Source organism: Cryptotermes secundus, unplaced genomic scaffold, assembly GCF_002891405.2.
Source record: "Cryptotermes secundus unplaced genomic scaffold, Csec_1.0 scaffold776, whole genome shotgun sequence".
NCBI classification, from domain to species: domain Eukaryota; kingdom Metazoa; phylum Arthropoda; class Insecta; order Blattodea; family Kalotermitidae; genus Cryptotermes; species Cryptotermes secundus.
The window spans coordinates 224,873-239,015 of record NW_019742976.1 but is presented as its reverse complement, the minus strand read 5'-3'; the positions used below and the strand labels follow the sequence as shown (position 1 = coordinate 239,015).

Sequence of the window (14,143 nt, the reverse complement as noted above, 5' to 3'; positions counted from 1 at the left end):
GGGCCAATATAGAGAAAAGAAATACTGTTTGTTATATGAACAAAATTCATAGCAGTATTATGACTGATATGTGAATACAACATTTTAAAGACCAGTATGACTCTCATAGCAAACAGTGATTGTTCCCTTAAACAGCATTAACCAGCTGATCTTTGTAGCAGAGACTTGATGTGCCTCCTGTGAGGTACAAAATAAATTTTAGTACATGATTTAAAAGAAATTCAGATTTTAGAGAGTTAATACACTGCAGTAATTGTATTTTCAGATTTCCTTCTCCCCAAAATTGAGACCTAGATATGCTATTGTGCATCATCTCCCTCCAGCTATGGTGCCATTTTTAATATACTAAATCTCTTTATTGCCCTCAAACATAATCTCTCTTTATGAAATGAATGGATCAAGTAAAATAGATTGGCTAATATTTTAGAATAATAAAATGACCTAACTAACTTGTACCCAGCTATTTTACGTTTTGTACCACATATATAGAAAAATAATATATATAATATAGTATAACATAGTATATATAGTATATATACATAATACAGTATAACATAATAAACACATGCATGGATAAAGTGACAGGAGGTTGGAGAAACTGCATAATGAGGAGCTTCATAACTTGTACTCTTCTCCAAGTTAGAATGATCAAGTCAAGGAGGATGAGTTCGGCAGCGCATATAGCATGAATGTGGGAGATGCGGAATTCATATAGGATATTGGTGGGAAAGCCAGAAGGAAAGAGACCACTGGGGAAACCAAGGCGTAGGTGGGTGGACAATATTAAAATGGACCTTAGAGAGATAGGATGGGATGGTATGGATTGGATTAATCTGGCTCATGACAGGGACCAGTGGAGGGCTCTTGTGAACATGGTAATGAACCTTCGGGTTCCATAAAATGCTGGGAAATTCTTGAGTAGCTGCAGAATTGGCGGTTCCTCCAGAAGGGCTCAGCTCCATGAGTAAATAAGTAAACACACACATACATACATTCACACATGCACACACCAACTTGCTACTGCTATTATACTCATTCAAAAACTATATCTTTTTGCACTTCAACTTACTGAATAATCAATTAAAAGTCAACTAAAAATATTAATAGTCAATAACTATGCATCTAAAGAATGAATTTATGTTAATGAAACAATTAATAAGCATAAAATTGACATATTAATTATTTGAACATATCCGTAATGGGTTTCTCGCCCTGAGGGAATGTTATAGATTGATGATGTCAGATAACAAGGTGCTGAGGAGAGCATGTGGATCTAAGAAAACGTAAGCAACAGGAGACTGGAGAAAACAGCATGAAGAAGAGTTTCAGAAGCTTTCCTCTTCACCAAATCAAAACAATAAGGTTGATGTTAGCAAGGCATGAAGTAAGCATGAAGGTGATGGGATATACACAGAACATTTTAGAGAGAAATCCTGAACTTAATAAAATGAAGACTGAACAATTAAGCTTGTATATTTTCACAGGTGGTTTTCCCTACTACCCATATCGGTCTCGGACAGGGATTGTTCTAGATGACACGGAATACAAACCAATGGGTGTCATGAACCGCCCTATCATTACAGCACCACCCCCTGTGGCTGGCCATGTGGGTGACATATTTGATGTCACTGTGACAGCAATTCAAGGGCCTGGAGGAACAAACACTGGTCAGCCATTTATCTATCCAGGTGAGTGTGTAATCTTATTTAAGTACCACTCCATTCCATTAGGTCAGTTTTAATATTATTCTATCTATGCCTAAGTCTCCCAGCAGCCTTTTCCTTTTGCACTTCAAATTTAGATTTTGTATTAATTTCTGATCTCCCCCATACATGGGACTTAGAGTCTTAAATGCAGTAGTGGATTTAAATTTTAGCTCATTTTACACAAAGTGTGTGCCTTTCTGACCCATTTTTGTAATATTATTCTAGGTTTTATAAGGATTTTGCTATACCAGCTTGAAATTATATTTGATGTTTAGGTCAACAGTCATTTTAATATAATGGCATTTGTTTGAGCTCCAAACTGAATATGTCACTGAGAATTATTTTACTACCTTCCAGTATATCTGTGTGTTTTCCACACCCTTAAATATCATTTAAGTTAAAAGATTTAATTTCATGCAACATGATCAAATTGTATTGCCATTGGTGGAAATCATACCTTCGTCATTTGCAATACTATAATAAAAATTTTGAATTTTATTTAAACTAGCATTATTTATTTAAGGTTTTATTTAATATATCTAGTGATGCATCTACAAAAGGCAAAGTCCATTATTAAGTTATTCCTTTTTTGTAGATAGTAACAAGGCATCTATGCAAAACTCTATTTATTGTTATATTTGATGGTAATAAGCAAAAGAACACTGCTCCTGCTGGGTATTGAACCACAGTCTTCTAGTCCATAGCCAGACTTTTCTGACTTTGTGAAAGGGGAGAATAGCATTTGCACTGGGTCTGGAGCTGTCTGTGCATTTCTGCTTTGAGCGCATCATACTGGAGCATTTTCAGAAGATGGTTATGTGCTTTTTGCAGTGGAGATAGAGGGGGTAAAGCTGTCAGGTTCTGCAGGCAGTGAAGTGTCAGTAATCACAAAGGCAGAAGAGGGTCAGCATTTTGTGTCAATTGATGGGAAGCGAACCTACATCAATCTGTTCGGCAGTAGCACAGAGCAGGGAGATGTCATGCCAACCAGAATTCAACAGGGTGGTCATACCCTGCAACCACAGAAATCTTCATCCACTATTGGAACAGGGTATGTATTCCAGCCACAGTCATATCAAGAGCACTGGAGTATAACTTTAAGGGGTGGTGTGGATGAGTTCTACCTTCTAAGGTTCTTCGGTCTCTAGCAGTGTTTCTGAAAGTCTTGTTCATGCCAGGGAGAGAAGAGTATAGCTATTATGATTGCAAGATGTGCATGAGAAAAAAATATATATACAGGGGAGATGCTATCATTGTCATTCTTCATGTTTCAAGATGAGAGCTCATGGATGAATTCTGGTCAGTTCAGAATAACAGCATAATGGAAGCAAAAGCTTCTGAGGTAGGAACAACACTAGTGCCACTTTAGGAATGTGGTAACCATAGTAACCAATACTTACCACAAAGAGTTCTGTTTTCTAGGATGTAACTTTGTGTATTCCCGTGAAAGTCAACCAGTGTTTTGGAGTAACATGTTACCTTGATCTTTAGGATCAAATAGTAAGTCAAGCAAGAAACCAGCATGAAGCAGGCAGAAAGCAAACAATAAATAAAATTTAATAGAATTTACTTTTTGTTAGACCACACATTTGACTGAAAGGGTGTAGTGCATTCCATCTGCAAGACACAGCTTGTGTTATCATCAAACTGGTATTATTATGTAATGACTATTGCTTCCAGGTATTATTATACTTTCCAAGGTAACACAACTTATAAAATTGCTCCAAGTGCATTTCAGTTTATTTTTAGAAGCAAATTTTGAATATATTTAATATCATATATAGTCTAACCATGTTCAACCCAAGATTTAGAAATGGTTGCAAAGTGATTGTGAGGTATATATAAAATTTATTTGAAATGACCAGATTTGCAGTTCTTGAGACAGAAGAGTCTGCATCCCACCATGGAGCTGATCAACCACCTCCATCACCCCCTCGCCGGCCATACAACAAACGACCGACTCATCCTCCCGTCAGGTAAATACCAATTTATTAGGTTAATTTATTCCATGTTTAGTTTGCCTTTGTCAGTGTTGGACCCATCTTGCCTGCTTATTGTAATCCTGGTCTCTATTTTATGCATCAAATGGATACATACATCTGCACTTATGTTACATAATAAAACTATAAATAAGGCATGAAGAAACTAAGTAAATACCTAACAAGAGAATGAATTTAACCATTAGATAGCAGCTGTAGGGAAGTTGGGTTGATTGGCCAGTTTGTTCCTGTTCCTTTACACTGCTGTATTAGCTACTGAAGTCATGTACATAACATCAAGGCAAATTCTATTTAAGCATTATACTTGCATGAAATTCCCCACACCCACAGAAATTGTGCAGGATCTCACTAATAGTAATATACATGGTGTCCCAGGAGGAATGGACCAAACTTCGGGAGGGTGTTCCTTATGTTAAAGTATGCCGATATAACCCAAAACACCTATGTCCAAAGTTGAACGGTTACGGAGATAATGGCCCAAGAAAAGTGTGATCTTCTGGCAGGTCCACGCACTGTACCTGTCAGCTGAGAGGCCTTATCTATGTTTGTCCTTGAGTGCCGTGATTCACCCTAGCCCTACGTATGTAGTTGGCTTTATCAGAACGCGCAGTCAGCCATGTTACGTCAGCGCCTGCCATTCATGTTACGTCAGCGCCTGCCATTCATGTTACGTCAGCGCTTGCCATTCATGTGTCATGTATAGTGCTTGGAAACCCTAAGGACAATTATGACATGGCGAGCGAGTATTTTGTACTTCAATTTTATGGCTTCACGTCACTCACAAGTTAGTTTGATGTTACATACATTATTAACATTACAGAATCCACATATTCCTGCCAGTTTTAATATGTATTTTGTAATCAACAAGTGTGTAACACCGGTCAAAGTTTGACACTTCTCTGGCCATTATCTCCGTAACTGTTCAACTTTGGACATAGGTGTTTTGGGTTATATCAGCATACTTTAACATAAGGAACACCCTCCCGAAGTTTGGTCCATTCCTCCTGGGACACCCTGTATATGTTTCATGTCACACTCATTATTTTTTTATTTAATTAATAGCATATTTACAATCTACTCTTGATAATATGTAGTAATAAATAAATACAGTCATGAATCAGACACAATAGTCTCAGTATATCAGAAAGGCATTACTACAGATGCAGTTCTGTTGTAATGTTGTATCAATTGTTGTTTTCTCTTACAATAAAACATTGTATATTTTCTCGGTGTCTGTTGATAATTATTAAATCTGTTAACTTGTAGGTTATTTCATGACACTAGACTATGCAGTGTCAAATGGTAGGATGCCAGATAAATGATCAATTGGAAAGGATTTGGAAAGAAACGTTTGTGGCCTAATCAAGGCACTATCCCAGCATTTACCTGGAAAGAGTGAGGGAAACCATGACCTCAGTCAGGACAGCCTGTGTCTGATCCAAGACTGGAATTTGGCAACTCCCATGTAGAAGCCTATAGCATTATTGTTATGCCAGCCTGTTCAATAGACATTGCTTAATTCGCTTAGTGGGGGATGGAGTCCAACTGGGTCCACTCGGCATGGTGGCCACTGATTGGCCTATTGTAGCCTGGCCTGGTGATTATGATGATGGAGAATTTTGTGGAATGAAGATTGGCAGGGGAAACCGAAGTATTCGGAGAAAACCCACCCCAGCGCCATTTTGTCCACCACAAATCCCACTTGACCAGACCCTGGATCGAACCCGGGCCTCTGCAGTGGGAAGCCAGCAATTAACCACTTGAGCTGTGGCATGGCCATAAACATTACTTAATGAAATAATATTTTGTTTGCCTACATTTCTCTTGCATCTGTTACCTGCATCAAGGGGTTTGTTTTTTATAACCAAATGACTAGAAGCATGGTTTCTTACAGGATAGACATGTGCACTGTTGGGGATGACTCCACCTGTGATTCAGCGCAGAATGAAATGTGTCGTACTGAGTTAGGAGTCTCTTCATGTCATTGCCGACCTGGTTATAGCCGCCGCAAGCACAGAGAGCCATGTAGAAGTAAGTCACATGTACTTCACCTGTCTGTCTTTCTTCTAGACCAGTGTGATCCTCTTAGAACAGTTTAATCAGATTTTAGATACATCTGATACAGCAATTGCAGGTTGTACAACAGTACTGTAAATTAACATAAAGAAATGGTGCAGACTGAATATATATGGCCATTGACATATGCCCATTGCTACACAACGGTTCTAGTACTGTGATTCATTACACACAGCATAACTTTAAATGTTGAAAGCTGATATCCATGGCAAGGAATGGTTCAAAGCACAGCAATGGAGGGACACGATAAGATTAACTGTTGGGAACAGTCGCATATTCAGTCAGCTGAATGGTTATGTCAGACACAGTAGTCAGAAGTCAGAAGTCAGAAGTGAAGTCTTTATTTTATGTGGTGTAGTTACAGTAACCTTTAGAGTATTATCATTGTTTGTAGTTACGAACTGTTATAGTTACAGTAAGGTTGAAATGGTTACAATCAATTGTAGTAGTTCCACTGGTGAAGATCCAATAAATCAACTCACTGATCCAAACCAGCTTCTAAAGTCACTAATATATGTGAAAATACATACTAGTCTTCCCCCAATGTTTTATTTTTTATTTAAGTATCTGACCAGCTCTAGAGCTTTCTCTGAAAAGCCATTTTAATTCCTGAGTGACAGCTAGTTATATAAACTCAGTGTTGCATGCTACATAAAACTCATTTTGGTTGATGATATAGGAGAATGCCACTGTGACCTACTTTAAGGGTTACTGTGACATTTTCTGGGAGAAAAACACTTGAAATATGTGAGATTTGAGATTCTCACAGTGCCAAGATGTGACTTGCATAGTATCAGACTACAAGGCAGCACACTGCAGAAGACAGGACACTTAGAATGGGTATAACCAAGTCAAGGAGGGCGAGATGGACAGGACATGTAGCAAGTATGCAAGAAAGGAGGAATGCACACAGGGTTTCAGAGGGAAAACCAGAAGGAAAGGGACCATTATGGAGACCTAGAAATAAATGAGGCAATATTAAATTGGATCTTTGAGAAACAGGGTGGGAGATATGAAATGGAGTCATCTGGCTCAGGATAGAGACCAGTAGTAGGCTCTTGTGAACATGGTAATGACCCTCCAGGTTCCATAAAATGAACATTTCTTGAGTAGTTGAGCAACTGCTGGCTTCTTAAAAAGGGCTTGGTGCCATGAGTTAGTTAGAACTCTTAGAAAAGTTTGTGTCTTAGCAGATATATATATACTAGAATACCCAGAAAGTTATTGTATGTAGAGGAGGGAGACTTACTTCCTAAAGATCTGATTCCATCCTTGGAAAAAAACTGAAAATTTATGCTAAGAATTTCAGAGAACAATGAAACCTTACAGAATCATCATTCACATTTACTGTATTCAATTTATGTTCTTTATTAAAAGACAATTAGACGCCCATGTGCTTCATACTTCTTATTGGAAGACAGAAATTTCATTAATTTCTTGTCTTGAAACCTTTCTATTTAAGAATACTTGCAGTAAATAAAGTCAAGTGTTTTACTGATATTTTTCAGTGTCATGTAATTAGTTTGTAAATCACAGTATGGAGAATATTCTCTTTACTGTATTTTGTGAGAAATATTTTGCTTCTTTCCTCTTTCAGCAGTTGGAATACTCACTATTATAGATGGGTTTGGAACAAGTTCATTTTGTTGAAGCAGCCAAATATATTGTGACATGTTGCGCAATGGAGAACCCCTCCCTACCCAGCAGCAACGTGGCAACTCAGGCCACAGTGACGTGGTGGATGAGTCAGCGCTCCCCCCCCCTCCGCACGGCAACGTAACGCGCAACGCGTGGTGACATAAGGCGGCGTGAGGTAACAGCATTGGTACATAACAGGCACGCACAGCCGCTATATAAGAGAGCTGCGCTGCCTGCAAGAGTTAGTTGAAATGTGGCCATCGCCGAGTTCAGTTCCGAGTTAGTTCCGAGCAAGCCTACAAGCGAGTGTGTGATCAACGGTCCTCAAGGCCTGCGAGCAGAGTTGGAATCTAGCCAGTGGCAAGTTACGAGTAAAAGTGTGATAATCAGTGGCCATTTGTGATAACTGAGAATTAATTGGGAGTGTGTAACACAGTGACACTTGTATAGCTCCCGTACTGTGCAATGTGTAGTCTACTGACAATAGCGGTCCTCAAGGCCTGCGAGCAGGGTTGGAATCTAGCCAGTGGCAAGTTACGAGTAAAAGTGTGATAATCAGTGGCCATTTGTGATAACTGAGAATTAATTGGGAGTGTGTAACACAGTGACACTTGTATAGCTCCCGTACTGTGCAATGTGTAGTCTACTGACAATAGCGTGATTTGATTTGCGAATAGGGTTATAAATTGTGAAACCCCGCAATATTGTTGTAATTAATTGTGGCCGTGACTTGTAGGTTGTTGAATAAACCAGTTAACAATCCGAACGGCGTCTTCAGTAACGAAACACGTTACAATATTTATAATGGATCCACGGTATTTCTGTTTGCAGGGGTGGTATCTATATTGATGTCTCTACGAGTAGATCGACTGTATGACAGGAGGGTTGTGTGGGATGGAAAACTACAGAACCCAGAGTCTGAGGAATACAAAACACTTGAATGGGAATCTAGTCGAGCAGTAAGTACTGGATACAGGAGCGTTACAACTAGAAGTGAACAAATTATCATTCTTATAAACCCTAATTTTTATGTGACTCATAATGTTACTGGGGCACATGGTAGCATAGTTGGTCTAGGCATTATGCTTCAAGCCAGAAAGTTGTGGGCTCAGTTCCTGATGAGGCCACTGGATTTTTTATTGATCTAGTCCTTCCAGCCGCACTATGGCCTTGGGGTTGACTCAGCCTGTAACAGAAATAAGTACCCGGAACCTTCCTGGGGATAAAGGGTGGTCAGTACATAAGGCTGACAACCTTACTGCAATCTGTGATCCAATTGTCTGGAGAAAATGTGGGAGCCTTGATGTCTCACAACCCTGTGAGCCTTCACTGCCTGTCACAGGAATAGCTTTACCTCACCTTTACCTCATCTCATAATATTATTACTGTACATGAAAAATATTCTTCAAAATATGTGAATTCTTTTTTCTAGAAGAGTATACAAATTTAATGGGGTGTTACTGCATTAAATGTAATATTTACTCATTTGATTATTATATTTTGGGGGAGAATTCTACAGTAAATGAAAAGCACATGAGTTAGTTCAATTATTATTTAAGTAACTATATTATACGAGGGGGTACCCAAAAGAAACCGAACTTATTTTTTTTTAAACTTATTTATTCAAATTTTAAGCACAAACCTTCAATCCCCTTCAAAGTACTCTCCACTTACACTAATACACTTGTCTAGTCTTTTATTCCATTTTTCAAAACATTGTCTAAATTCATCTTTTGAGATGCTTGACCGCCTCCGTCGTTTTTTCCTTCACCTCAGCAACATCAGCAAAACGCTTTCCTTTCATCTCTCTTTTCATTCAAGGAAACAAAAAAAAGTTTTGATCATTTTGGGACCCTTCTTTCAAAGCACAGCATGCTTCCATGCAACCTTGTTTTTGTTCAGCAGTCAGCAGTCGTGGCATGAATTTTGCAGTCACCCTTTTCGTTCCCAAATCTTCTGTCAAAATTCGCTGAACTGAGCTCCAAGTCACTCCCGACAGCTCCACAATTTCTACAATGGTCCGTCGTCAATCTTCCTTGATGATTTCACGAATTTCACGACCAGAACGAGGTTTGTCATCAATTGACATTTCACCATTTTTGAAACGGGAAAACCACTCAAACACTTGAGTTTTCGCCATAGTATCGTCCTTGTACGCCGTTTTTAACATTTCAAGAGTTTGTGTTCCACTTTTCCCAAGCAAAAAGCAGAATTTCACCACCGCACGCTGTTCACGAAAATCAGCCATTGCAAAAATGACGATCACACAAAACAGTTTAACTGTAAACTCTGCCGAAACTAGTCCTTACCTTCTGAAGCAACGGTAGTCGGCTTATCGACTCAGGAATGTTAGCTCTATGTGCTCATAGCGGCAAAATGCGGTGCTACAAAAGCTCTGCCCACAAAAAAATTAGTTCGGTTTCTTTTGCGTACCCCATCGTATCAGTTTGTTCAAAAGTTCAAACCCATATCCAAATAGAATCACTATTAGAGTGGGTAGAAGTCCCAGTGAACAATGAATCTATATTTCTCTGTATGAAATTCAGCTTTAAATGTTTCAGTTAATGTACATGAGAACTGATATATGCCAGAACTTAGTTATATCGATTTCAAGACCAGAACATCAGATTCAGTGGATGCACATTTTAATTTAGATCTTACATACTTTCTTTGTTTATATTTCATAATTATGTCAGTTGCCCAGCAGGCCCAGCAGTATAACACACGTAGTCACAGGAGCAAGACACAACAAAAAGCACAATAAACACATGAAAATAGAAAGAGTGCTCCAACAGAAGAGGATAAATGTGACTTGAGTAGTGAATACGACATAGGAAAAATCCTGAAAAATTTTATATTTTAATATTTAATTTTTAACATTTATCAATATATATGATAAATATATATTTTAATTATTTTAATATGAAGACGACAAGGCATGTAATGAACTAGTTTAACGTTAAGCAAATAAGCACCTGAGGATGGCACTTTTGTGCCGAAACATGTAGTGCGAGTGAGAGGAGTGAAGTAGATAAGTGTATGCACTAGAAGACGGTGAAATAAATCATGCACTAGAAGACGGTGAAATAAATCATGGACCAAAACATTAGTAGCACATATAAAAAAAGGGTCTGTTTGAAAGAGTTAGTCCAAATTGCTGAACTGGAATTAGCTCGTCTTAACAGAGTCATCTGAATAGGTCTGGAATAGCTCTTTCTAATGAACCCAGAATAGGTACCCATCACCTGAGTATGGAAGATGTTAAGAATACTGGACAAGGGACAAAGTCCAGCAACCTAATAATACCAAATGTGATAAATTATCCTTAAAACCATTTAGCAAGCCTGTCAGTATTTATTCAAGACAGTAAATACAACCTAGGGAAAATGTAACCACTACAGTGCTCCAAATAAAAAAGCTCATCTTTCCATATTTTATTTCCAGATTGATTCTGCAATGCTTATGACTCCATTTTCTGATGACTTCATGGGTGTACGTGTCAATGGCCTGTATACTGTGCCAGAGGGTGCACAGCTTGGTGGCTCAAAATGGGGAGCAGTGTTTGTCAACCTGACATTGCAATTGGAGGAGAGTGCAGAGACTCTTAGACCAGCTGTGCGACATGACATACAGCGCCATCTGCTAGGAGTTATCCACAGAAGAAACAATAATGTGGGCCACAGTGCACTGTGGGTTGATAGTCCACCTGGCTCCATATCACACCTGCAGGGTAATACAGATGTTTAGTACTGGGTACTTGGAAACCTGAGGACTGGAACTGATGCTGCTGCTTCCTGTGCTGACCAACCTCTCCCTGATATCAAGGAATGATGACTATTTTAACCTTCTGGCTTAATTTTTAAATGGCTTAGTCTACAAAGGGGAGCTGGGATAGCTTAATCAATATAGTAACTATACTACTGGCTTTGGGCTTGATTACTAGCAAGGGGAGCATTTTTCTTTCCACAGTATCCAAAATGGCTCTGAGGACCACACAGGCTCCTATCCCATGCATACAGCTCCAAGAACATGAATCTGACCACTCCCACACATCTAGAGCCCCAGATTAAGAATGCGTAGAGCTATATCACCATTTTTCTACAGGTCTCCTTGGTGTGGTACTTAAATAAGAACATGGACGACTTCATCTGTAGTACATGAAGGAAATGTATCATGGACTTACACATTTATGTAAAAGTTGTTATTTTCTTACATATGAATTAGTGGCCTCCGTAGGCTAGGGGTAACGTTCCCACCTCATGACTCAAGGTACGCGGGTTCAAACCTGGCAGAGGTCATGGAATTTTTAAGGGCGCAAATATTCAGGGAACAAGTCCTCTGGGAGGGACTTTAAGCTGTGTGTCCCATGTTGTAGATTTATGGCACGTAAAAGAACCTAATGTCTCTAGGAGACCTCTGAGCAAAATTAGGCAACACATTTCCCGCCCAAGTAGTTTCCAATGCCTCTGGTAGATGGGGGAAGTATCAAGGTACCGAGGGCCGACCTCGTTGGCTCAATGGGGCTGATAGCATGCACCAGTACCGGTAGGGTATGGAGACTGGTAGAATATCAAAGGGGGACGTACAATAGATCAACAACTGGTCGCGGTGCATGGGGAAACCCACCCCCTCCAATAATAATGATAGTACATATGAATTATAGGTGTATTGCCATTCTAAAAAATGAAAAGTAAACTGTTTGGAATGTCAAAAAAAGACACTTTTAGGACTGCTGTTCATTTGTGCACCTGTGGATATGTCTGTCAGTGCAGACCTCATGCCTGAATAGTTATTCTTATAGGCCATATGTTAAGAGTTTACTTCTTATCATTAAGCATTATTTTTAAATTATACAGAAGATGAGTTCATCCTAGAAGTATCATCAGTCGATTCTCTGTCAGCTGAATACTGGTACAGTTGAATTGTGCCTTATGAGACAGAAGCTGATCTCACACTGCCACTAAGAGGTGCCTAATTCAGCATGATGACACCAAGGAGCTTGGGGGAATAGACTAACGACTACATGCATTCTTAGTCTCAGCACTAGGTGGAGGCAGTCAGTTCTAATGCTCTGGCAATTTCCCAATAAGGAAAGAGCCTAACTCACTGGATGGGAGGTTGAATGGGCCTCAAAGTTTATTCAGATATGGTGAAAAATGGAGAGACCATTGATTATGCAAGGAATTGAAACAGTCGTCTAGCTCAGAGCCAGTCACTACAGTGATAGGGCTATCTTGATTCATTTTTACTGCCACTTCTAGGATTATGACAGTGTGGCTTCCTTAAAGTTATACAACATTGCAGGAGTCCAAAGGAGATGCCCATTTGCTGTTTGGATCGATTCCTGATCTGTACTTAATTGCTGTCAGATTATTCTTTTTGTGACAGGAGGAAATAATGGAGAACAAAGACGTGAATAAGCAATTTACTGGAACTTGACTAGCTACACAACTCCCAGTCTCAAGGACTAAGCTCCATAGAGTTAGCTAGGAAACAAGAAGCAGTTCCGGAATTTATTCTCCAAATGTGATCACCAAGGTTCAGAATATTTTCTCTACTTCTGTTGCTTGGATCTGCTGAAAGTTGTGAGCGCCTGGATCTAGCCTGTCACTACATGTCTAATTCAGTTCTTCAAGTGTCCTTCGGAGTAATGAACTTCTAATCATACAAAGACTTTGTTAAGCATATATGCTTGTTTCATGTCTTTTTGCAGATGTAAATGAGTGTACCAGTCGAGAACTCCATGACTGCCACCATGAAGCTCAGTGCAGCAATGTGTTTGGATCCTTTCGCTGCTCTTGTCCAGAGGGTTACCGAGACCCTTGGGCTGGGAATCCTCATCGCAGTGGTCGTCAGTGTGAGACATGCTCACCTGAGCACTGCAGCGGTCGTGGGGAATGTCGTTATGAAGCAGGGCAGCCAGTCTGCCAGTAAGTACTTTCAGCCTGTTTGTTATGACACAGGTACACTGTCTCCTGAATACGCATTGTAAAACTTTTCATATTATGAAGTAATTTTTAAATATTTCTTGTTACCCCTCTCATCTGTCAGAGTACAGTTGGAGTGAATGTTCACACAAAATATAAAGGAGATTTAAGGGTGCATTTTGAACTGTATCAGTGAAACTAAGCATATTAATTCTTTCTGCTTCATCAAATGAAAGAATTTCCATATCTGTGAAAGAACAAAGTCATCCTGTTGAAGCTATCCCTCTAACAGGCCATGAAGGCCCATAGGGTTGTGAGACGTTGAGGCTCCCACATTTTCTCTAGACAATTGGCTCAAAGATGGCAGAAAGGTTGTCATCTTTATGTGTCAGCTGCCATTTACCCCCCAAGATTTCTGGTATTCATTTCTGTTAGAGGCTGAGACAACCTCAGGGCTATTGTGCTGTTGGAAGGATCAGGTAAATTGGGGGGGGGGAATCACCTCATCAGGACTCGAACCCGTGACCTTATGGTTTGTAGCATAGTACCTCAACCAAATATGTTACTGCATGACCCATCATCCTGGTGAAGAATTAAGTTAAATATTATTATTATTATTATTATTATTATTTTGAGTATTATTATTATTATTATTGGAGGGAGTGGGTTTCCCCATGCACCGCGACTAATAGGGTATTGTACATCCCCTTTTGATATTCTACCAGTCACCATACCCTGCCGGTACTGGTGCTCACTATTAGCCCTGTTCAGCCAGCGAGGCTGGCAGTGGTTCCCG

At 39.5% G+C, this 14,143-nt stretch overlaps 1 protein-coding gene across 3 annotated transcripts in view; it reads left to right on the top strand.

The window, feature by feature from the left end:
- Positions 1 to 14,143, top strand: part of LOC111873651 — a 67,390-nt gene that overhangs the window by 44,424 nt on the left and 8,823 nt on the right. For all 3 annotated transcript variants that reach the window (XM_023868560.2, XM_023868559.2, XM_033755149.1), the window contains exons 3-9: positions 1,485 to 1,688; positions 2,538 to 2,757; positions 3,572 to 3,682; positions 5,601 to 5,737; positions 8,252 to 8,379; positions 10,865 to 11,150; positions 13,134 to 13,350. In XM_023868560.2, the coding sequence (XP_023724328.1) occupies positions 1,485 to 1,688; positions 2,538 to 2,757; positions 3,572 to 3,682; positions 5,601 to 5,737; positions 8,252 to 8,379; positions 10,865 to 11,150; positions 13,134 to 13,350 (1,303 nt within the window). The remainder of the gene's footprint in view (positions 1 to 1,484; positions 1,689 to 2,537; positions 2,758 to 3,571; positions 3,683 to 5,600; positions 5,738 to 8,251; positions 8,380 to 10,864; positions 11,151 to 13,133; positions 13,351 to 14,143) is intronic.